The following is a 24,012-nucleotide window of genomic DNA, read 5'->3' on the forward strand; positions in this document are numbered from 1 at the left end:
TGCGAGCGACACGTATGTTTATTTCTGCTGGGAATTACCGCTTTTTAAAGGCTGATGGGGCTGCAGGAGTGTCACTACACCACAAACACATGTTTAGACAGTTTTTATTGCAAAAGAAACCCACAAAGACATGACAGGAGTGTGGCTAACTGTTTGGTTTCAAAGCCTGCCACCACAAAAAAGAAAAAAAAAATCTGTGGCGAGAATTATCATTAATTGTTATAACCATGTAGAGAAATGTAGAGTGAAGGGTGCACAAGGCAATTTGAGAATGGACCATTATTATATTTTAATAGCATCAGTTTCTTTGTGGGCATATTAAACACTACATAGTTATTCAGTACTGCAGTATTTTCTTCTATATTGGTGCCTCTGAGTGTCTCGACAGAGAAGGATAGTAATAAATGTCTGAGTGCTGTCATGCAGGGCGATGCATCAGCAATCTTGTCATATATGTAGGAAATCCTGCATTAGTCTGCAATTGTTCAATTTCTCTATTTCATTCCTCATTTCTTCTTCTCTTCATCCTTTTTGCCGTCTGGCTTGTTTCCTGTCTGGGAGGCCAGGGAGCCCATGGCGTTGCGGATGGCCTCGTTGTTGGGGTCGACACCCGGCAGGTTCTCCAAGACGCTCTGAAGGAACTCTGGGTCTTGCATCACATCATAGTCATCTTCCTCCTGTTCAGTTAAGATACAGCATATATTATACACAGCTGCTATATGGAAGTTTGATTCTGCCACTAAAATTAAAAATGCACTGTCAATGTGATGTTTTGCAGGGAAACCACAGGTCCTGACATATATTCAGATGGTACTTTTACACATTCCACTTAAACCCCTGAATGATGTCACAGGACCAAAAAGGACCCGAAAGGATTAATTACAAGCCCCACAGAATATCTACAGGGGTCCTGTGTTGTTTTGGTGGGATGAGAATGATTGGGCGTTGGTCCTTAGCAGAGCTTTGCAGACAGTTATCTACATGTTGTAGCTGTGCACTGACACTGCCCCCTGGTGAGAATGATATGTATGACAGCTAGTCTGTGGGCCACTGTTTCACTATTTCATAGCGTCATCACCACCAGGCTGCCCGCTGCTGGTTATTTGAAGCACTTTTGTGCAGTCACAGATCTACAGAAACTGACACAAGCACAGGACTTTCCCTTCACACACTATCAGGATGTGGTTTTAATGTTGTGGCTCATCGGTGACCACTGTATGTATGATTTTAGCATCATTTTGTCACCTAGAACTTTGCCAGCTCATCTAGTCTGCATGTTGTCTTATCATCTGAAGAATAGTTTGCCACAGTGACACCATGCTCATACAAATGAACACCATTTAAAATAGCAAACTATTCAAAAAGACACAGGAAATACAATTTGATGCTTAAAGATGCTGAGTACATTCAGGTCCATCTCACTATTGTTAAACTTGATAGATGGATATTTATTACTGAAAGGCAAGTGCCTCCTTATATTTAATGTCTGCTAGATTGAACCCCGACTATTCAGAAACAAGCTACTTTCTTATGAAATCATTCCTTCTTCAGATTATTAATTTAATAAGTTTTATTCGTATCGAGTCTTTGAAAGGGCTCCAGCTGTTACGTTAGGTTCACATTATGCGTGCTGGAATAACTCGAAATATTTCCTCTCCTTTATTACTTTATGAAAAGTCCACAAAGCATGATGATTTCACATCCAACACTCAAAAATAACAGTTGCCTTAAAGCTCAATTTAAATCATTACGATGACTCACCTTGGCTGATTCAGCTGTGTCCATGGGGGCTCCTGTGTCCATTTCACCATACTCTGTTCACAAATAAGAGGATAGTTATGCTTTATGTCCAAAATAAATAAATAAATAAAAATAATAATAATAATAATAATAATAATGGATTGAATTTATATAGTGCTTTTCGGGACCCCTCAAAGCCACTATTCATTCACTCTCACATTCATACATAGGGATGGGTACCGGTATCCAGGTGCCATGATGGCACCGGTTCTGACATAAACAGTAGTAACCAGACCGAAAAGCAGCGCACATTTCGGTGCTTTATTTCGGTGCTTTTTTTTCCTGAGATGTGATACACTTTGAATTCTAGCCAATCATTTTACGTTTCCAGGGATAGTAGGCGGGTCCAGGTACGTACGTTCTTTTAGAGCAGAGCTACAGATTAAAAATGCCCAAGGCGAAGCGGTCAAAAGTCTTGCTGTACTTCACAGCAAAAGATGCAAACTCAGCAGCCTGCAACAAGTGCTTTAAGGTGATACTGTGGAAAGGAGGTAACACCTGAAATCCGATGAAACACCTGACGACGCATAGCGTTTTTTTTAAAAGCCGAAAAATGCGCCGTATTTGATAGCTTGCTGCGAGACCTCACACCGAGCGCATCTACTGCAGGTGTGGTGCCTGTTATCGGACGAAGAGTTAGCAACATCCCCCAAAAAGCTGAAGAGTAAAGTCCTGGCCCCTAGCCCTGCCAGTGTAGCAGAAATGATGAGGATGATGAGGATGATGATGGCAGCAGCAGCCGTTCTTCTCTGCGTGAGTAGCTTAATGTTGTTCGTGTATAATTTACGTTGAGTAGGCTAACCACATTATTACATTAATGTATGTAAGGTGAACTAGCAAACATCATCATAGCTACATGCGGCTGTCTTCTTGTTTGATGGCAGATACTCCCTTCACCCTGGCCAAAAAGGCTAAAATGACCAAATAAAAAGTGGGAAACAGTTAAACATGAGAGGTTTTTGGACAAAGTTTTTGTTTTTTCCATTGTTTAAGCACTGCTTCCAGCCAAGAGTGATACCATATATGCCCTATAGCTGCAGAAAAGGCTAACATTGTTATCTTTTTACAAAAAAAAACAGCTGAACATGAGAGGTTTTTGGACCAATTTTGTGTTCTCCATTCTTTAAGCACCGGTTCGAGCACCGTTTAAGCACCGGCACCGTTTCAAAAGTACCGGTTTGGCACCGGTATCAGATAAAACCTAAACGATACCCATCCCTATTCATACACTCATACGAGTTAAAACAAATACACTGATCATAAGTGGAAGTTACCTCCTCCAGCAAGAGACATCTGCATGGCGTAGGCTATCTGCTCCTCCTCTGTCATGCTGCTGAAGTCAGGAAGCACTGCTGCACCACTCTCAGGCTGAGATACTGACATCTTCAGTAAAGCCTCCTCTGATTCTGTGTTTAAAAAGAACACTTGGTTAAATTCTAATGTACTGCAATCATTTTTATCTCATAGGTGAAAATAACGATCTGTGAATCCTGCAGTCACCATCTGCGCTGGGTGTGGGCACGCCTGCCTCGGCCGCAGAAGCGGCAGCAGCTCTGCGGGCCTCTTCCTCCTGCCTCTGTCGCTGCTCCTCCATTGATACACGCAGGGCCTAAAGCAGGGGCAGCACGGTGAGATAAAAAGGCACAGGATGGACTCAGTCCACAGGACAGGAACAAGAAAGTCACTTTTTTAAATTTGTGGCAAAGCCACAGAGTACTTGAAATATGACTGAAGTCATGTAAAAGAATGAGTACTCTGTTTCATGTATCTGGCACAAGGGCAAGATATAAGATATAAGATATAAGAAAGGAAACTGGGGAGATAGTCGTCAAGTTGTTATGCAGGAAATAGTTTAAAACATCCTGCTTTTATTAACCTTAGACACGCAAGTTTCCAAAAGAGGCAGCATCGAAAATAACACCATTAATAATTTATTTCCTATATAAACAAATGAGCTAGTGCAGAAGAGCTGTCCTTTACATTTTTGGCCTCATGATCATCAGCTTTTATAAAGACGATGTCATTGAGATTAAAAGTCACACGTTCCTTTACTGCCATTTTAAAGACTGCTTTGGAGCGTCACACCCATTCTCTACACGTCCATCAGTTGTGCCAATAGCCACATCTGTTCTCTAGTTATGGAAGACCAAATTATTATCAAATATGAATAAGGTTCTCCTTCTTGTGTTTGTTATGGTCTTTGTCTTTACAGTGGTAGTGGGAAATAAACTCCCCAGTGTTGCTCACAAGCAGCAGTAGCTCTGTCAGCATAGGCAGGCTTTGAGTTGAGTATCTGAAAGGATTTTTAATTTTATCCTTTTCCATGCAACTATTTTGGCACATAATATACCACATTATCAGCTTCTCAACCCATCTCCCTATATTGCTTACCAAGGCTAGCTCTGGATCAGCACTGGGATCCACCCCAAACTCAAAGTCGCTTGCACCGAGACCCATCATAGAGCCTCCTTCCCCGGCCAGGATGGGAGAGGACAGCAGAGCATCAGCCAGACTGGGTCCTGGAGGGACTGTGACCAGGTGGGAGCCTGTCCCCTCCTTCCCATTTAGAGTATTTATAAAAGCAGTCAGCTTCTCTGTGTTCGCCTCCTGAACAAATAGTTGGAGACAGTTTGTTTAGATATAGAAGCACCAGATATGGAAATGAAAACAAAACAATACAAAAAAAAAGAAAGAAAAGTGTTGGCAGGCTTTAATGTATCTCGTTTTATAGCTCTGATATGGAAGATTACCCAACAATGTCTCACCTCCTCTCCAAAGTTAATAATATCCACATTCACTTTCTCCTTTTTCAAGCGCTTTGCCATCTTCACAAGCTGAAGAATCGGTAGGTTGGGACAACAGCAGGCAGAGAAATATGCACAAACACATGAGTGCGCAGACAGCAGGAGACATTACAACTTTTGCATATAATGTGTAGTTAAAGAACATTTAACAAAAGGTCCTCACATCTTTTTCATTATCCTCCACAGGACTCCCAACAAAGGCAATGATCCTCATCTTGTGGTTTTTTCCTTGTCTGTGCTTTAGGGCCAGCTAAAGAGGGAAAGGATACAATTATGGATCATAAACTGCCATAAACTGTTTTTTTTGTTGTACTTATTTAGTTTACAGGTTACACACATGAGCGACTCGGATGCCTGTGCAGAAGCAAATCTTTCCTCTGGGCTGGACAGCGTGGAGTTTGGACAGGATACGGCCAGTATCCGGAGTCAGCGTGGTCAGGACTTCACAGTTACTGCAAGAAAGCATACAAAAACCCAGGAGTCAACACCTTCAGTTGTTACCTTAACAGGTAATTAAATCTGACACACAATTTAATACACAATACTGTCAAATGAGTTTGTGCCAATTCCAAATAATCCCAGTTAAGTACACATTTAACAAATTAACAACTGGTTAATATTAATATTAAAATACTAAATATTAATTAGAATGTGGTTGCCATTTTTTCTTAAAGCTCTGTCAAAGCAGTGTGGTGTACTAAAGAGCAGCTTTCATAAATGGCAGGTCAGACTGGTGGTTAAAGGAAGTGCTCCTCATTTAGAAACCATATGGTTTGATCGTTTTGATGTTGTGCAAATGTCTGTTTACATTAACCACGGGTTGAGAAAAGAGCGAACACAGCTCATGTAACACCTGCTTATGTTTTGTAAAAATGCTTATGGTTAACCAGCAAACAGCATTAAACCTCAGACCCAGCAGCAACAGGCCAGAGGTCTGAGCTATGAAGTAGGATTTTGTGTTATCCAGGTAACATCAGGGTTTTCAGTACTACAAAGATGTACCACTTACTTACTGGGTAACTTATACTGCAAATCTAACCTGCTCCGGAGTAGGTCGGGTTCAAGATTAAAGAACAACAAGTATAAATCATCACCAGTACTCCAGAAAATAGCATCAGCATTCCTGGAAGATCGTTGGACTTCTTTACACAGATTGTATAAGGGCCTTAAGTTTTTTTTAATAGCATCTAAAGTCTAAATCAGCCAGTCTGTTGCCAGTACACTTATCAATAACTGTGATTGGTCAGACGCTGCCAAAAACCACTCTTGCGTTAACTTAGGGAGAGAATAACACTCTTCGTGCGACCTCTTATCCTGACTGTTAGGATAAGTGAATCCAGATAACGGAAATCTACCCTGGGTATGTTCAACTTGTTTTGTACAGGCCTTAGCTGTCACAGCCTCTACACAAAGACAACAAATGCACTTCTTTATTTAGAAGGAAGTCATTGCACTGCATCCTCTGAAGACAGCCATCATCAGTAACCATGTACGACTTAATGAAGTGTTATGACTTTAGCCACATAATTGTTTAATGAAGAGAGAACGGCTTACTTTGCCATAGTGATGAGGCCCACGTTGTTTTCTGGATTGCTGCGAGTTTTGGAGTGGCAGACAATGTTGACAGCATCCTGCTGAGCCTGTAGCCTCGTTGGCAGGAAAGTCTCCATTTCTCATGTACTCGCTGTTGTCCACACTGAAGAGGAAACATCACTTTAATGTGTACTCCATCACATAGCTTAAGAGTTAGTAAGCGTTCACATAATTCATTATCAGCCATAACCTACATTGGCCCAGTGGGTAATATGTATTAGTAGGAGATCTCAGTTTCTCTTAGCAGTCAGTTTCCTGTATGAACCGTCAGTATGCTTCACCGGGAGAAGCAATAAACAAAAGTTTAACCGCTATAAAGCGTAACAGGGTAAAAACAGTCACAGCTAGCACGGCTTGCTAACGTTAGCGAGAGGTGACCCTACATATGCCGCTGGAAAACAATCAAGTAACCGCTGGTGTCAGTTAATAATTTAGGCAGAAAACACCTAACTGTAATCAGCGACATTCTGGAAATCAAGTCTTGTGGCTTGCAGGTAAATAAAGACTTTAATAAGACCTCAAATCTAGGCTAACTTTAGCTACAATGACTCAGCCGGTCGATATTGCGTTAGCCGGCCCACAATCAACTGTGCATTATCAGCCTGGCTGGCAGCGACATTTACCCCATATTCAGCTCGGTGAGCCCCCTTATAAAGTAACTTACTGGTACACCTCCATATGAACTGCTAACGGGTTTATAAACACACACAGAAATACATTTGTAGAGTTCTTACCAGACCATAGTACTTTCAAGCACCATTTTGGAAACTTCTTGTTGCTTTCTGTCGTAATCCAACAAGCTCACAGATTATTGGACGACGGTTGAACAAAGCGAAATATGATTGGGCAAGTCTTGTCTCCTTCAGGTTGTAGAGAGCTAGAGAGTATAATTAGAGCTGGTCTTTACTATTTAGAAGTTCTTTGGGGAGGGGGGCTGGTTTAATAAGAATTAAACTAGTTCATACAGTTTACCCCCGAAACATTTTCTTCGTCATACCATTTATAGGCTTTGTCTTCAGTAATAAGCAATAGATTAACTCATTTATCACTCCTGAATCATCTTTTCTTTTTGGCTGGTGCCTTTAGGGGTCGCCATCATCTATTCCTTGCATCCTCCTCTGTCACACCAATCTTCTGTATGTCCTCATTCACTACATTTATGATTCTCTTCTGAGGTCTTCCTCTTTTCCTCCAAATTCAGCATCTTTTGTCCAGTATATCCGCTGTCCCTCCTCTACACATCCGAAATATCACAGCCTTGCCTCTCTAACATTGTCTCCAAATCGCTCAATCCAGCTGTCCCGCATATGTATTCATTTTTAATCTTGTCCCTTCTGGTCACTGCTAATGAAAATTTTAACATCTTTAGATATGTCAGCTCTAGTTTCAGCTCCATCTTTGCCAGCAACTCCAAATCATACATCATAGCAGGTCCCAGTACAATCTTGCAAACCTTCAAGTTCCTTCTTGCTGCTCTCCTTCTTTCACAAATCAGCCTTTAAACTCAGTTTTACCCACGCCACCCTGCCTGCACTCTCTTCATCTCTCTTGTGCACTCACTCATCTACCTTCACTGTTACACCAGCGTTCCTCTCATTCACAGTCATGTTTAATAATCTGAACGAATACAATTATTTCCCAACTGCCCACCACAGCAGATGAATCCACATGTTTATTCTAAACAGTTCAGAGTAGGAAAAATACAGGATGATTTAAAACAGTTACAGCAGGAGGCTTTAAAAACAAAAAAACAGTTTCATGTCTTCCATTCGGGTTTGCCATGCTGGAGCAAGCAATTTTCAATCCACCACAATTACAAATAAACATTAGAGAGACCAGAGTACATACATTATATAACGCTGTTATAAATAGGGCTACGGGTGCATCTGTTTGGAACCATTAAGACTTTTATTGTCAGGACAGGGCATCACCTCAGAGTTTGGTTTAAGAGTCAAGTGAATTAAATAATCTACAAATGCGGTTTGCCTTTATATAATTCCTCCTGGTGGGAAAATTGTCAACTGGTTTAAATTATTGCACAGTTTTTTTCACTGAAATATGCGGTGTAAACAAAAAAGCATCCCTTAAGTTACAGTTTTCTTATATCCTTATATGCATCTCAGCATTTTCAGACATCAAATACTTGGGAAGTATTTGCAGTTTAACATGAGCCAAACATAACGGCAAGTTAAGACATTACATGAGAGTAAAAACATTTTGTTTTGTGTTTTACAGTAAATATAAAGTCTACACATCCCCGTTAATATGCCAGGTTTTTGTGATATATAAAAATAAATAAATAAAAAAATTAGATTGTTTTTCCCATCTTCAGTGCGACCTATAACTACACAGTGTAACTAAAACATAAACTGAAAACATAAGTGTTGACAACCTGCACACACCTGCCATCTTTTGATCAAAACCACATATAATTCAGATATTCTAGTGAGATGTTCCTGATATTTACATAGCTGCATCTTAAAGTCATAACCATTATCGTCAAATGAATGACATTATTGAAAGGTATCAATCAGGAGAGGGCATTAAATGTACCACAAAACACAGTGAAGACAGTCATGAACACGTGGAGAATATTTGGCAATGGGACTGCAAAGACTGGACATCACTCTAAAATTTATGAAAAGACAAGAAGAAATGTGGTCATCTGGCAAGTAGTCTTCATGTGTCTGGGCTATGTGGTAGGGTAGGGTGGTAAAACAGAAGCCTTTTCTCACTTCCAAACATCCAAGCCTGGCTACATTTTTCAGCATTTTTCTACAGGTTGACCTAAAGGGGGCTGTGCAGAGGAGACACCCTCACAGTCTGTTAGATTTGGAGTGCTTTTTGCAAAGAAGAAAGTTGAGATGTACCCCCCCTAAAAGACTTCTGTATGCTCCAACAAACTATAAGTTTTAGTTCCACTGTACAGGTTATAGATCGCATTAAAGGTGGAAAAAAAACTGCAAATATCTTGGTATAATTTTACGTTAACATCAGTAAATCCTGACATTTTAACAGAGGTGTGTAAACTCTTTATCTCCACTGTAGCTTATGAAAAGGTAGGCAAGTGTCCACCTTTACACATCAGGCAGCCATCACCATTTAACTAATGAAAAAATAGCAGTTAAACCATAATAGGTACCCCTCAGTTTTCAGTCTCACTACTCTTAGCTTTATCTAACAAAATCAACACCACCGGCTCTGTTAACCCTGGATTTACAGGTCCTGCTGAGAGGTTTACAATCATAAGACATGCAACATCAACAGATCAATATCAGAATTTAATAAGAGATCGAGGGAAATGCTAAAGCCTGTGGGAAATTGCACCAACAAGTTATATTATGATTGTAATAAATATAGACAAAAAATAGTAGTAGCAATTAGGAAATGCTGAATGCATGAGTAAAAAGCGAATGGACAGGAATGCATAATGATAAAATAACCAAAGACAGCACATCATAAATCAGTTAGAAAGTATATAGAAGCCGTCATATATGGTTGCAGTTTTATTTAGTTTGCTTCTGGCAGCAAATAAATGTAAATAGTGGAAAAGAAAATGCAGTACCACCAATGATTATAGTTCAGATATTCAGCAGCCAAAGCTCCTACCAACTCTATATTACTCACTTTCTTTTTCTTTTTTTGCACATCCTGCCCTTGTTTTCTGTGGCCACAAAGACCGAAAACAAACAATAACACTTAAGTAGGTCCAACTATTCCACCACACATTTTGAAACGTTCATTTAGAAAAGTTTCCTGTGCTGTTAGATGTGAAAAATAAAATCACTTAAAAACTAACACAATCAATTAAAACCAAACACAAAAATCCCACACAAAGTACAGGTGACAGTTATGTCTGAATTTAGAAGTAGATGCTTTCTTTGCGCACGATGCACATCAGCAATTCGTAAACTGCTGCAGCTCTGCAACTCCATGACAGCGAGGGTTTGTTTCAGGTGTTACGCTGGTCAGTGATGCTGTTCTTGTCACAAAAGCGCAACAGCATTATACCAACAGTGCACACTGTGCTGGTGTGCACTGTGTCCTGTGAAGCAGCACAAACACCCTCCAAACATATCACAAAGTTAAACACACACCTCTCTTTTCACAAAAGTTGAACTATATTGAGAGCTGCTATTATAATCTAAATTGGAAAGGTCAGACTTACTGCAGAACAGTTAAAGGCCACATTAGCTTCAACTAGGTGTAAACCACAGTGTTGAGAAAAAAAAGAAAAGAAAAATAAGAGTCTATTATTCTGGAGAAAAACAAAACAAGGCAAATTACATGCAACAGTAATTTTTCATTTGTGCTGGTAGTATATATGTATATATATTTAAAAAAAAAACTTACTGCAACTTTACTAGTACAATATTAATTTCAATGTCCCAACTTATTACAAAAACATAGTGATTGTACCAGTTTGTACTAATGCCACAACATGCTCTTTGGTTACCTAAAGTGGTTAGGTTTAGTGTGATTCTCCTATTTCTGTTTTTCTTGCATATATAACACAAGCTTCTCTTTGCAGGTTTGGTCCGTGACACCGAAGCTGACTAACTCATTAGTTTCGCTACCGAGTACCAGTATCGGTCTCATTTGAATACAAGCCAGTCTATAGTCCACGAGCAAATACAAATATAAAAAGAAAACATTTAAAATAACCTTCTGGCCTGAATATCACAGGTGATATTTAAGATTCACAGTCTGTAAAAGCACTCCAGGTCCACGGGAATACTTGGGTAAATAAAAAGCACAAGCTGAAGGTCTTTCGTCCAGCATGATTTGCATTCAGAGTAAGCTTTTAAAAATCAGAAGCTTACAATGCATGAATACAGTAATTTCTTTAAAAACTAAGACTTTATTTAAAACTGTGTTCTCAATCCTCATCATAAGGCTTTCCGTCAAAGCAGGTAGCACAAACACTACTCTAGACTTGGACCTTTGGGTGGGCGGCAGGCACACAGAAAAATCTGCATGAAGATGTGCTACAGCCATTTGGTCCAAAAAAAAAAAAAGAAGAAGAAGAAGAGAGAAGCAATAACAATAAAATAAAATAATAATAATCCCAAAAAGGACAATGACGTATATAGCCAGGCCTGAATGAAGAATCTCAGTTCTTCAATAAGGCAACATTTCCACACTAAAAGTTTAACTGAGCCAAAAATGATCATTGGTTGTGACTACAGGCACTTCTCCTATGGGTTTAATAATAGTGTTCAATAACTACAGCATTACCGTGTCTGCAGTTACTAGTGTCGCGACACAACCGCCCAGTTACATCATCATATTGTGCAAAAAAAACAAAGACAACAAACAAACATTTCATATCCCTCTTGGTCCAGGAGATGCACTGCGTAATTTTTTTTTTTGTAAGTTCTGGTACCTCAAATCATACCAAGGGAGTTATAAGATTTCAGGAAGGTTCAGAACATCCTTCAAGTCATTCTTTTTCCTCACATCTACACCTGCAAACCAAGTGAAAGAGTATTAGTTTAAAAAAAGTTCAAATACGAGTAAATATTTTCATAGCAGAACCTGAGGTTTGAAATCAACTTACTGAGCAGTTGCTTACACACGGGACTATGTCGCTGAGTGAGATTGCTTCCTCAGTACCACTTTCTTCAAGAGTCCTAGACTGAGCCCTGAAAACAACAGGAGAGTCACTGGTTATGGAGGTGAAAATATTAACAGACTATACACTGCAGTTTTTTACAGAAAGCTTTATGAGCTAATTCGACGCTTGTTTCCATGCCTAGAATCCTGTGCTGCTTTGGGAAAATGTTGACTTTCCTGAAGTTCTGGTTAAGGCACATTTTTGTCTTCTGAGAAGGCCTCACTTCCAATCTGTGTATGAATGGGTCATTCATTTATTCCTAAGTTGATTTGCATTCCACTTTTCAAAGTGTTTCACAATTTGAACAAAAGCCACACATTAACCAAAGGATCACACGTTCATTCCATACACGCAAAAACAAAATACTGAGGAACACATCATGTGAAAGCTGACCTATCTAAAAAGGAGTTTAAAAATGTAGGCCTCTAATACAGCCTGAAAGAAGCACTGCATTTTGGATCACTTTAAGTGGGAGAAGTAGAAGATTTCTTACTTCAGAGAAGGATATATAAAGTTCTGTTTTAGGTGAAACTAAGCGTTTCATCTTTAAAGACATTTTTGTTAGAATATGTTATTACTGTGTTGTTGAACTTTGTTTTGTTTCTGGTATTTTGTCCAGCTCTTGTGTATAAAGGTGATTCAAATACACCAGCAGGTGTGTGCACTTTATATCCAAAGCAGAACATTTAGTTGATAATTACAAGTTACTTCTGGTACTACCATATTCAGTTAGTGTAATTAGACATTAATCAATGCATTCAGATAACACTGGCGTGTTGTAGAAAAATGTGTGTGTCTGTGTGTACTGTCATAAAAGTGACAGGTGGATCGCTAATACACAAACTATTACACTATATGTCCCCTCTTACCCCTTGGGGGTGCTGTCTTCCTCGTTTTGCTTGTTCAAAGATTCTCCCCGAGTGTTAGACTGAAGACGACTTGCTGGTAAAAATCTGGGGCTTCCTAAGGAGGACATGGCAGTTTCATCAGCGCTAGCAACAGGGTTGCGTGGAGGAATGGTATCTGGAAGGAGGTCAGGACGACCTGCAAGCATAACTGGGGAGAGGGGACAAAAACGGTTTATTGCTGTGTTGAAAAAGAAGCATCTCCCATAGTGGTACATGTAAGAAGACTAAATGTTTGCAGCTGTCATGAAAAATATGAAGTTCCCCATAGAGAAGTTAAAGCTTCTGTGCTCTTTCATCCTCACTTTTGTCTGCTTCGCTGTCCTCTCTAGTGTCTGAACTAGCTTGATGTTGGAGCAAAGGACTCTGGGCGGTGCTGCTGCTGCTGGCTTGGGTCATCAGAGAAGGTCCAGAGCCAGCCGCTCTTTTCACAGGACCGACTCCTGCACGGCGCTTCTTAGACGGGGAGGTCTTCACTAGATACGAGACAGAGAAACTGAGTCTGTGCAGTAACACTGGTATGACAGAGTCATGTTCAGACGGAGACAACATAAACTTACATGCATTCTTTCTAAACACTGTGTTGCACATAAACTTCTGAAATCGCTCAGCATAGAAACTCGGTCTGTGCACTGATACAGTGTCCTGAAAAAAAAAAAAGAAATAAAACAAGTTAAAATCTGTATTGCTAAATCATTGCAACCAAACTAGCCAGTACTAGTAAGGGTCCTTACCCCATCATGAACCAGAGCCTTCCAGGAGTGTTCAAGCTTCTTTGCCAATCTGAAAAAACACACACACACACTCTGACTTAATGGTAAATAGTAACTAGACTGGTTCTTATATAGAACTTTTTCTACTATGACTGCTCAATGCAGCTTGCCTCATTTACCCATTCGTCCAAGCACTACTTTTCCCCCCCTCTATGCTTTTCAAAAAATTTAGATCCTCAAACAGAAGTATTTTCTTATCACACGCTCACTGTAGAAACATTTGAAAGTGCCCTTGTAGTTTTATCTGGATACTGAAATCCTGTTTACTCATGTCATGTGAACTCTATTTTGGATGTTGGCCACACGTGTACACAGTGGAACAAGGAAGATCATATTTTAGTCACCACAGGTGGCGTCATGGTTACATGTTGGCAGAAATTTTCCGGTATAGATAACGTTTATTTGCACAGTTTCTAAATAAAGTAACAAAGATTCATTGCCTCACTGACCGACCGTAGTCATTCTCTACTGTCCGCTCTGACCTTTAGTGTAAAACGTCAGGTTAGCTAACGAGACTGTGTACTGGGGTTTAACACTTGATACAGTCCCTGAACGCATTCTGAGCGGACAAAGACGGAAGCTGCTGCTTTCCTGTTCATGTGCTTCTTTTGTTATGTGAGCTCAATGAGGACAATAAAGTGAATTATTACCTATAAGACTGAAGAATGTCAATAATACCGATGTACACCAGCAGCCTCTCGCCTTTCGAGTTTCGTGCAGGGATTCCTCCCGTTCTGCAAACAAAAACACCTTTAGTCTTCTGTAATTCTTCTCAGACAGAAACTGGTGGGACAAGCCTGCTCGATACGATCACAGACACTGTCACTCACCTGTCCTCGGTTTCCATGGATCCCATGCGTCCCACCTCTGCTTGAATGGCCTCTATAGCCGTGCTGTACAGAGCCTTTTGAACTTGACCCTTTGCCCCAGCCCCCGCCTCCTCGTTGGCCTGCTCCTGACAGGCCTGATCTACGTTATGAATTCCCACCAGAAGGCTGTAATCCATAATCTTGAAACTCTGCAGGAGCTGGATGGAAATTAAGGAACATGAGTATTATAAGATCAGGACATTTAGAGGGAAATTAAGACATTTTACTGATTCTATCTAAACCAATTCCAACACTGTTATTATTCTGGTAGCCTCATGTTTTCACAGTTCTCACCAAGCAGTCTCTCTGGAGGGTCTTGCAAAGAGCATTGTACTTATCAGCGTCCAACGAGAGCCCTTCAGGCATGTCCTGGATGAAATCCAGGTCCTTATATGCGGGTACAGCCTTTTCTCTTTCTTTAGCCGAGGCTCGTCGCTTGTAGGTAGAGCCCTTTAGATCATACTTGAGGTGCATTCGTACTGCACTAGGAAGCAGATTATTCATGACTGCAATGCGGATGTTTTTACCAGCTGATTGGACGCAATACAACCCATAAAACTTTGGTAATAAGGTCCGCTTGTTCTGGTTCAGGTTCTAAGGCAGAAAGAAAAAGAGTAGGAGGAAGAAATAGAGACAAAATGAAAAGAAACATTAGTATCAGCGTCACCAAAAGTTAAATGAATGGTTGACTTAAGTAAACTGATAAAAAAAGAAGGCAGATATCCCAGAGTAAAAGTAAACTCAGTCAGTAACAAGCATGTCGAGTGCTTTAAATGAAAACCAGACTAACTAGTTGAGAGAGACTTTAAAGACAAACAAAGCATTTTAGCAGCCAAAGAAAACAATGTAGGAACAATATTTGACTGCAGAGTGTTACTTTAGTAACTGTAAATACGGCCTCACAGTTCCCGTCTTGCATCAACCCGTTTGGCTGCATTTTACATCCATGGCTATCCAGATGTGACCTTTGATATTTTGCCTCAAGACAAAATGACAGCTTCTGATTTTATCATGTTAGTTGACATGTTTTGTAAAGTCACAGTACCAAATCTAATCATGTCGTCCTTCAATCCAAAGAAACATATCTGCAAAATGTCTCAGGACACTCGTATTGTGAAAGTATTTACTAGAATGCAACAATTAACACACGTGAGGTGAAAGCTGATCTTTGGCCGTTAAATTCTAATCAGTTCCTTGAGTTAAAGTTGATAATGAATAAAATTCCCAGAAGGAGTACCAAGGGATATCATGATAATAATCGTAGGTGGAGTACATGAGGACAACATAAAAACATAATGCCCACAGCGATGGCAGTTGCAGACTGACAAAACAACTGCAGATTAGTTTTAAGGGTAGCAAAGCGTCGCTGTAAAAGCGCCACTGATATCCAAGACCTTGCATTTGATAGTGATAACAGGATGATGATTAGGACATTGTGTGACCATCAAATCATACCATGAAGTATCCAGGCAGCAGTTTCTGCAGAAATTCTGCCTCTTTGTGCTGCACCGTCTTGATGATATACTCATCATCTCTAGAGACGTAGAACAAAGACCCACTCGCCCCGGAGTTGGACAGCTCGATCAGCGACTCGTTACACAGAGAATACTATAAACACAACATAAAAAACGGTCTTTACACATGTGATTAAAAGCAAAAAAACACAGTCTTATTGCTACATTTTACACATGAATGCTGACTGAAGCCATGTTCTCACTACAGAGCATACAGAGTTTGGGCTGGGCGAGAGGCAGGACCTGGAGGGAGCATGCAGGAGGCAGAAAACATGAAATATCCAAATATCTCCAATATCTGTCAGTCTAAAAAAGTTTAAATACACATTTAATCAATGTGATTTCCTAATAGAGGCCAAAGAAGTGCAATTTCAACAGCAGGTCTCCGTTTTTCTACATGATAATGAAATGCTGCTGTAGTAAATTAAAGAAATCTGTCAGCATGATTCTTTAGGCTTAAACTGTAAGAAGTAAACGTGTAAAATTCCAGATATCTATAATTGAATTTTCTTTGGTGTAGTATGAATGATGATGGGAGAGGTCTTGATCTGTAGGAAAAGCTGTAAAACTTCTAAATATACTGTCGAAAGTTATCCCCTCCTTCACATTTTTTTCAAACTCGGTGGGACAAATTGGAATTGTCACCAGTCCAATTCTGGCCCCCAGCATTACATTTGACACCCCTACTTAAGATACTAAGAACAGCATCTCCTCTCCTGTGTCAATACATTATTCACACTTCCCTAGTCACAGTTACTCAAACACTCCTTTTTCCCCAAAAGTGAACTGCTCTCTTTCCTCAGAAATATTTTTGACAACAATTGCTGATTATACAAGAATACCATGTAGTCATCGGGCCGGATGCCAAACATCTCTCTGAAGTAGCGGAAGGCCATCGGGGCGTATGTTTTGAACCTGAAGTCTCCATAGTGGTGTGCCGGTGTCAGGTTACTACCCTCACTGCAGGTCACAAACAGAGGAGCACAAGATTATTTTCCACACAGCTTCAAAGTAGGCTTGCAGAAGTAAAATATCCTGATCATGTCTGCACACAGGGCAGACACCCATTTCATTTCCTTTACACACTAATTCATCGTTACAAACTGACCAGGGGAAGAAGATGCTCTCCACCACCTCAAAGTCCTGCAGCAGCACATCTCTTTCAGGTTTTTGACTTAAGCTGCCTATCGTGTGAGTGATGCCTAATTGGATAGCACCTTTCAGAGCTGATGACGTTGTCTGGAAGAAAGAAAACTTACATGTATCAAATGCAACAAATGCATTTCAAAGTGAATACTTCAAGAAATTAAGTGGCATAGGGACTTGCAAGCTTTGGCAGGTGGGAGACACTTTTTATTTCAGACATTTCACTAAAGATTAATAAATAGGTTAACTCAAAAGGTTCACCAAACAGAGCCCATGTTTACTGTTAGGTGGGGTGGTGGTGATGGTACAAACACACTCAACATTCAACATTCAGCTGAGAGGCAAATCTCTACTGGGACCAATGTTCAGTTTGCTTTCATTTTCACTTGCTATGTGGTCAGGTATAAATGTAAAGCTGACAATGGTTTAAAAAGGAGGAAAATATTCCGGTTTGGTTAAAATGTACTCTAAACAGTGTGAAGTACCACCACATCAAAAAGTGCCAGCACAAGTGCACATTTTATAAGTGCTTGTTCGCATGGCCGTTAGTGGCTGCATTTTCAAGTCCACCATTTATGCTTTTTCATATGCATGGTTACAGTGGTTGTTGCTTCTATTAAACATGTACAAAGCTTCAGCTTCCTTTAACCTGACATCCCTAATATGGTCATATCAAGCTTGTCTGTGAGCACAGTAGCCCACCCACCTGCCGTTCAAGCATGCTGTTCAAGAGAGGAGGCCAATAAGAAGGGAGTCGGCTAAAGGAAGAAAGAAGGAAGTTTAGGCATTAGTCACACAGGCCTTGACTGGTTAATGACCCATCTGGCAACCTCTGGTCACTTGGAAAACTGTATACCCCGACAGGTTGAAGAGCGGTTGCTGGATGTCGCATGGTGAACTCACTTGCAAAGAAGGTGCTGCACCAAAAACCTCTTTGTGACTGCTTTGATCACCTGGAGTTGGCACAGAGGACACCAGCTTGTCTGCAAATACTCGCTATTTAGTTGAAAAAAGTGCAACACAAGCTGGAAACAGAGACCATTTGTCTTCAAAGTAAAAGCCGTGCAAACAAAGCAAGTCACGAATGGTCTCGGTTTCCATTTTGCACTTTTCGCAGTTTCACTCCCACTTAGCGAGCAGTTTGTAAGGGTTTGCGCACAAGATGGTGCCGTCCATGCAAAAATGACCAAAGCAATCTGAAAGATGCTTGTGTTGCAGCCCTGCATACATTTTTGCAACCAAAGTGACTGCAAGCAAACTGCAAGCAAACTCCAGCAACCGCCCACAGATTACACACACTTTCCTTGTGACCGGTAGTTGCCAGGGGTCACTGACCAGTGTCTTGGCCTATGCGAATTGGGAAACTTCACCTTCACACCAACTTCCCAGCAGCTGCCAGCAGCCTCCAGTAAACCGGTTGGGGAATACTCACAAACAGGTACTTCATTACCTTGGCAACTAGATCTCTTGGCTCTGGTCAAGTGATCTAACAGCCTGGTCTAGGCCTGTCTGACTGGGGCCTTAAACAGTGTGTTTCAAACAGTTAATGAACAAACGGCTATTCCAAGGTCCATTATAGGATAAAACGGGGTTATCTTAAAATATGGAACACTGTTTTGGTGGACTTCACAAATTGTAGGAAATGTAACTATAGCTCCCAACAGCCTGTATAAACACCCTGTGGGTGTCAAGTTCAACTGAATAATCACAAAGAAGTCCCACAATGAGGTTTGAAGAGAGGGAAAAGACACAGAGCACTTGCGTTATAAGGATTTCCAGATTATGAACACTAGCAGTAAGTGGAGAGCACTTATTCAAAAGACAGGACAGATTAGATCATATGTGAGGGTGATGAAGGGTTAAGCTAATGGCAATAAAAAGAGACTGCTGTGCGTTTCACAGGCCAGAATAGTGAGCGGCAGACAAACCAAGGCACAGATTTATACATTTTGAGATGACACTACTATCACTATTTTACAAGCCAAATAATTCATTAACTCATCAAGAGAACAATTGGAAGAAGAAAAGATAATGAAAGTTTTTGTAAGATGCAGCTCTACAGAGAGAGTGAAAAAATGTGCTTAAGTCTGCAATGGCTGATCCCCAACCTTCTTGTACGTGGTCTCCCCAGTGGGATCGATCCCACGATGCCCGATTTTTTTCAAAGCCTGAGATGTGCTAGCACTTGGACCCTGTCAGTATAAACATGGTACAAAACAGAATTACAAGAGGAAAAGAACTCACTGTAAGTGCAGAAACATGTAATATTCTCACGATTCAAACAGGAAGGCACAAATGACCTGTCAGCAGAATACGGGCTAATCCCAAACTGCTTATGGGGAAAGAAATGTGCAATTCCTAACTGACCGAGACAGATTTTCAGTTTCTTCCCCACAAATTCCCTCATTTCTCACCTCAGCTGAAGCATTTTTTCGAGACCCATTCAAGTCTGGAATCAGAAAGAAAGACATAATGTTACACAGGAAATTACACACACACACACACACAGGACAGGAAATGAGCAGATAAGGCAAACAGTTATTACAGTGGATGCAGTAATGTCAAACAACACAGACGGAAACAGCTTCTACCATTCCCTAACGCTGAAAATAGAGAGTGCAGCTGAGCATGCAGACACACCTCAAACATTACCTCTGAAAGAAGACAGTTTCCTCCAGAACTGACTCTGCAGGTCTTTGTGTGCAATGGAAGGAATTAGATAAGGATGCTATTAAAGTGAGTTCATACAAAGCCGGTGAATTTCCTGATGTGTATCACACTGTAATATTACTGGTGTTTGAACTTAATGACACTTAGCTTCCGTTCATCTTTAAGGAAACACACTTGTGAAAGTGACACAACATCATGATGTCTGCGATTCACTTTCCTTTAAACATTTATTATGTATATTACAGCGCCATTTCCAAAACAGCTGGGACACTGTGTTGACACAAAAAACTGTTGTTTTTTTTTTAAACAAATATGTTTATTCTGAATTTGATTAACGCAACAAATATCAACAAGGTTCAGACAACATCACCAGACGACTGTAATAAGGAAGATGACTGGGCATTAATTTGCAGAACTAAAGCTGGGGAGGGGTTCGCCAATATTTCTCATCTACAGAAGAAGCGATATTAAATGCCTGTCAATGCTCAGACAGCAATGCAATAAAGGCAAGCACAATCCTGTTGTGAACATCCCTCATAAAAATCATTATCAGTGTACACAACTGCTGTATCCACAAATAAAACTAAGACAACAAACACATTTTTTTAAAATCCAGAAAGGCTTTTGCTTGCTCTAGGCCTGAGCTCAAAACTGACTATTGAGAGTTTCTCCAGCATGTCAAACATTTTGGAGCTTTTTGGCTTTCAGTTAAAGGAAATTTGCCAGGACTGTGATAATAGAACCAATAATAATAATAATAATAATAATAATAATAATGATGATGATGATGTCAAAGGTATGAAATCTATAATAAAACACACAAGATTGGAGACTTAAGCACCAACAAAACCAGACGGAGTTCCTCATGCAAGTCACTCCACCATCAAGAACCCCGAACAGCAAACACTCGATCACCTTTCATGTTTAAGCATGAGGTGGGGCCAGTTAACAGGCTTCTATACAGGGACAGCAGTTGCAGTATGTTTAAATGTAACGCACGTGATCTTGGTTATTAAAACGCATTTAAATACACTAACTTCGCTTGGGTTTATAAGTCTGGCTGCTGCATTTTGAACAATCTAAAGACTGTACAATGATTTGTGATTGATACCTGCTAAAATAATTAAAATAATCCAAATGAGAGGAAATAAAAGCAAGAATGATAGTCTTAGTGCCACTAAAACTGAGTATCGATCTTGTGATATTCCAAAAATGGTAGAAGCACTGGGAGACGCTTCTCAAAACTGAGGTTAGAATCAACTAAGAAAAGAGCTGATGCTTGGATCCACCTTATTTGACCAATAATAAACAACTTATATTTTGTTTAATCTCAGCTTCATTTTTTTTTAAAAGCACACATCTATTTTTGATTTCAGTTAAACAAAGTTTGTGGGTACTTTTTATAAGATTTCATTTACTCCAACTTTGTTTGTGAAATGGCCAAAACCAACAGGAAAATACTCAGACCTCTGTTGACAAAGATAACAAAGACTTTTTGCCTTCACTATATATGGACCGGTTATGTTTAGGTTCATAGCCCCATCCCCAAAGCCCATTGTAAGCCTCCTGCTGCCTGTGGTCTGGCAAATCAAAATGTGAAATCCTTTTTGGATAGCATGAATGCCTCATCCTCTGAGTTCAGGGAGGGAAAGACCATTCAGACTGCTATCAGTTCAAAAAGCCAAAATCTGTACTGGTACGGGAGGGCATTAGCTCACAAGGCAGGGTTAACTCACACATGTGTGAAAGCATCATTAATATACCAATTTTTGGAGCTACATACGCAGCTAGAAAGACAGCATGTTTTGAAAGAGGTCCTTGTTTAATCCAGTAAGGACTTATTATTATTATTACTGCAGTTCCAACACCCACTAACAAAAATGTGGCATTAGAAAATGTAAAACTAGACAAAGGAGGCCAAAATCTCTTGTTTCAACACTTTATTATTCACACTTCCCTAATTTCAGTTCCGGTTACTCATTGCTCCTTTCTTCTTACAGTCAACAACTGGTTTCCTTTCTTCAGAGTCTATGCTGTTCTTGTACATTTCCATAGAACGGATGCTGAGTAAAAACATTTTCTGGAGTAGTGACAGCGGTGACAGGGTGTATATAAAAGTGTTCAGAGGGATAGAAATAGTGTGAAACTGTTGTGCAGCTGAATTCCTGTGTTAAGCAATAAGGAGAAAACAGCGTGTTTTCATAACTAGAGCAGTCAGTGTTAAACATCCTCCTGTCCCAAATGAGTTGATGGCATCAAATTCAAAATGATTATATATTTCTATGTTTACATTTTACACAATGGCACAAAACTTCTGGAAAAGCGCTCGATTAATCTTTAATAAAGTGAGGTAAGTACGAAAACTTTCTGTGAAGCATGAGATCCATCTATTTGGCCTGCAAACCACTTTTTTTTTTAAAAGATCAAATCAAGAACAGCCAGAAACATCTGTTTTAACATGTAATTATGTACTCAGGCCAAGAAAAGTGGCCTTTGTACTCAATTAAAGTTCTGTTTTTTGTTTTGTTTTTTACCTCAGATGCTCTGATGAAAACTTTGTGTCATAAATCTACTGTGATGTGAGGTAAATAAACATAAACAAATAAACCTTTTTTTCCCCTTTTTAGTACACATTAAAGGAATAGTTAAGACATTCTGGGAAGTACTTTTATTTGCTTTCTTCTTCTTTTATTTGAGATGCCCCAAATTTACTGAAGACAAAGAAAAGGTTGTCTTTTAACCTATTAAGGACTCTGTTAAATGGCTTCAATTACACATCTATATTGATTGTAATGATTGAAGTATTTAAAATATGCCTGTGTACAACATGCATAAGTCAACATAATTAAGCATAGTTTACATGCGTGATGTCAGGTAAGCATTTTTGGCTATTCCTCTATTATCCCCAGGTGGTCCCATATGAATGGACCTCACCTATTTATCTTGAGTACACTACCATGTGAGACCTAACCGTGGGTCATAGGCCGCTTATTTCTGAGACATGCCTTGAGAAGTGAATCTGTATGAAGCAATTAAAGTTATTTCAGGCTATATGTTGTATGCACTGGCACGAAAGGTGGTGTATTACAACACAGTACTTACTGCCAGTCTGGCCCTGTAGCCCTGGAGGCTCTTCTGCAGCTGTGGCCATTCAGACAAGAAACTACACTCTGGACTTGCTTTGGAGGAAACTGAGGGTCTTTATTCACCCCTTAACTTCAAATGTATCGGTGTCGTCAGTTCAGCAAGGCGTGGACCTGTGTGGAAAAAATGCCCAGCTCAAGAACAGTATACACTCTACATGATTTCATGCTAGAAATACCAACAACAGCCACGTTGAACAGCTCTGCTGATGGAGACAAAGGGCACATAAACAGGCGGCAGCTTCCTACCCAAAGCGACTAAGCACCGGGTAGGCTATTAAGTAAAGTAACTTTTAAAAACACACACACACAACAACAACAGAGAGGCTAATGCGTGTTGTGACATGTTAATGTGGGAGATACCGAAACGTCTGAGCAGCGCTATTCAACTGAACATGGGCGACAACGCTAGCTGCCGCTGCTTTAACTTTTCTAACTTTAACCACACAGATAAGTCTCGAAAATACACACAAAACATTAAACTTACCGGAAAATCGTGTTTAGACGTTTTTATAGCTTCTAATTAAATTTAAAAAATACTTTTTATTCTTTTATAAAGGCGGTGTTTTCCTCAAAACAAATAAACAAGGAAGCAGTGCGGAAGCGGCAGTTTTGTTTGGGCTGCTAGTCTGGGCAAGAACAGCATTTCCGGCGGGGGAATATTTCAGAATACCATAAGCACTTTCAAAATAAAATAACACCACCCCATGATTTAGGAACCTCCTAAAATTAATGTAAAAAGGTGGTGAAAACAAGAAAAATAACTTAATCTAAAGAGTTAGTTTTTAAGAAACTTTGTAGTGGGAATAATAAGAAATGTAAAAGTAGCTATTTTAAAAAACATAGAAGAGAGAAATAACTTTTTTGTACTGCTAAACAACATTTAAAAAAGGTAGAAGTAGCAATATTATCATGTAGTAAAATTGTTTTGTTCAAAATGTTATACATTAATAAAATGTAGTTGAAGTATCAAAATTTAAGTTGAATGAAGTATTAATGAAGGCTAATGACTTGATTTAGTGTTTCATGATCACACGTACAGTGACATTTACTTTTTGTGGTTAGTCATGCAAAAACCTTTGTCTCTGTTCTTTTGTTGTGAAAAAGTTCAATTTCATTGGTAGTTGAATTAAGATCTTAAAAAGGAACACAGCATGTCACAATCTATAGAAACAGCT

General features: G+C 39.8%; 2 protein-coding genes across 3 annotated transcripts; both read right to left on the reverse strand.

Annotated features, from left to right (window-relative positions):
* Nucleotides 1-88: 88 nt before the first annotated feature.
* psmd4a (proteasome 26S subunit ubiquitin receptor, non-ATPase 4a) lies at nucleotides 89-6,972 on the reverse strand. Its single transcript, XM_085148295.1, is given in 11 exon segments — nucleotides 89-677; nucleotides 1,762-1,814; nucleotides 3,075-3,206; nucleotides 3,301-3,409; nucleotides 4,192-4,407; nucleotides 4,566-4,634; nucleotides 4,768-4,854; nucleotides 4,942-5,056; nucleotides 6,159-6,265; nucleotides 6,267-6,300; nucleotides 6,932-6,972. Coding segments are annotated over 11 exon segments (1,119 nt in total). The 5' UTR covers nucleotides 6,958-6,972; the 3' UTR covers nucleotides 89-506.
* Nucleotides 6,973-9,823: 2,851 nt separating this feature from the next.
* LOC146493137 (phosphatidylinositol 4-phosphate 5-kinase type-1 alpha-like) lies at nucleotides 9,824-23,478 on the reverse strand. Of its 2 annotated transcripts, XM_085148293.1 has the most exons (17): nucleotides 23,322-23,478; nucleotides 22,794-22,948; nucleotides 19,674-19,715; nucleotides 19,436-19,470; nucleotides 19,130-19,213; nucleotides 16,984-17,114; nucleotides 16,718-16,835; nucleotides 15,817-15,969; nucleotides 14,656-14,955; nucleotides 14,323-14,519; nucleotides 14,143-14,226; nucleotides 13,454-13,502; nucleotides 13,280-13,364; nucleotides 13,025-13,195; nucleotides 12,684-12,870; nucleotides 11,758-11,842; nucleotides 9,824-11,665 (listed from the first exon to the last, which is right to left on the reverse strand). In XM_085148293.1, the coding sequence occupies exons 2-17, from the start codon at nucleotides 22,840-22,842 to the stop codon at nucleotides 11,660-11,662; spliced, it is 1,776 nt and encodes a 591-aa protein (XP_085004419.1). In that variant the 5' UTR covers nucleotides 22,843-22,948; nucleotides 23,322-23,478; the 3' UTR covers nucleotides 9,824-11,659. The 2 variants fall into 2 exon arrangements, with proteins under 2 accessions (XP_085004419.1, XP_085004420.1); XM_085148294.1 differs by lacking the exon at nucleotides 19,674-19,715.
* Between the last annotated feature and the right edge of the window lie 534 nt (nucleotides 23,479-24,012).

This window comes from Neolamprologus multifasciatus, chromosome 22, assembly GCF_963576455.1.
Source record: "Neolamprologus multifasciatus chromosome 22, fNeoMul1.2, whole genome shotgun sequence".
Taxonomy (NCBI): domain Eukaryota; kingdom Metazoa; phylum Chordata; class Actinopteri; order Cichliformes; family Cichlidae; genus Neolamprologus; species Neolamprologus multifasciatus.

Excerpts from the sequence above, each read along its gene's own strand:
- LOC146493137 (XM_085148293.1), bottom strand. The coding sequence starts at position 22,842 with ATGGCCACAGCTGCAGAAGAGCCTCCAGGGCTACAGGGCCAGACTGGC. Across the intron at positions 15,970-16,717 it reads TCCGGCCCGATGACTACATG|TATTCTCTGTGTAACGAGTC; the intron begins GTATTCTTGTAT and ends TTGTGTTTATAG. Across the intron at positions 13,196-13,279 it reads AGTGTTTAGAAAGAATGCAT|TGAAGACCTCCCCGTCTAAG; the intron begins GTAAGTTTATGT and ends TCTCGTATCTAG.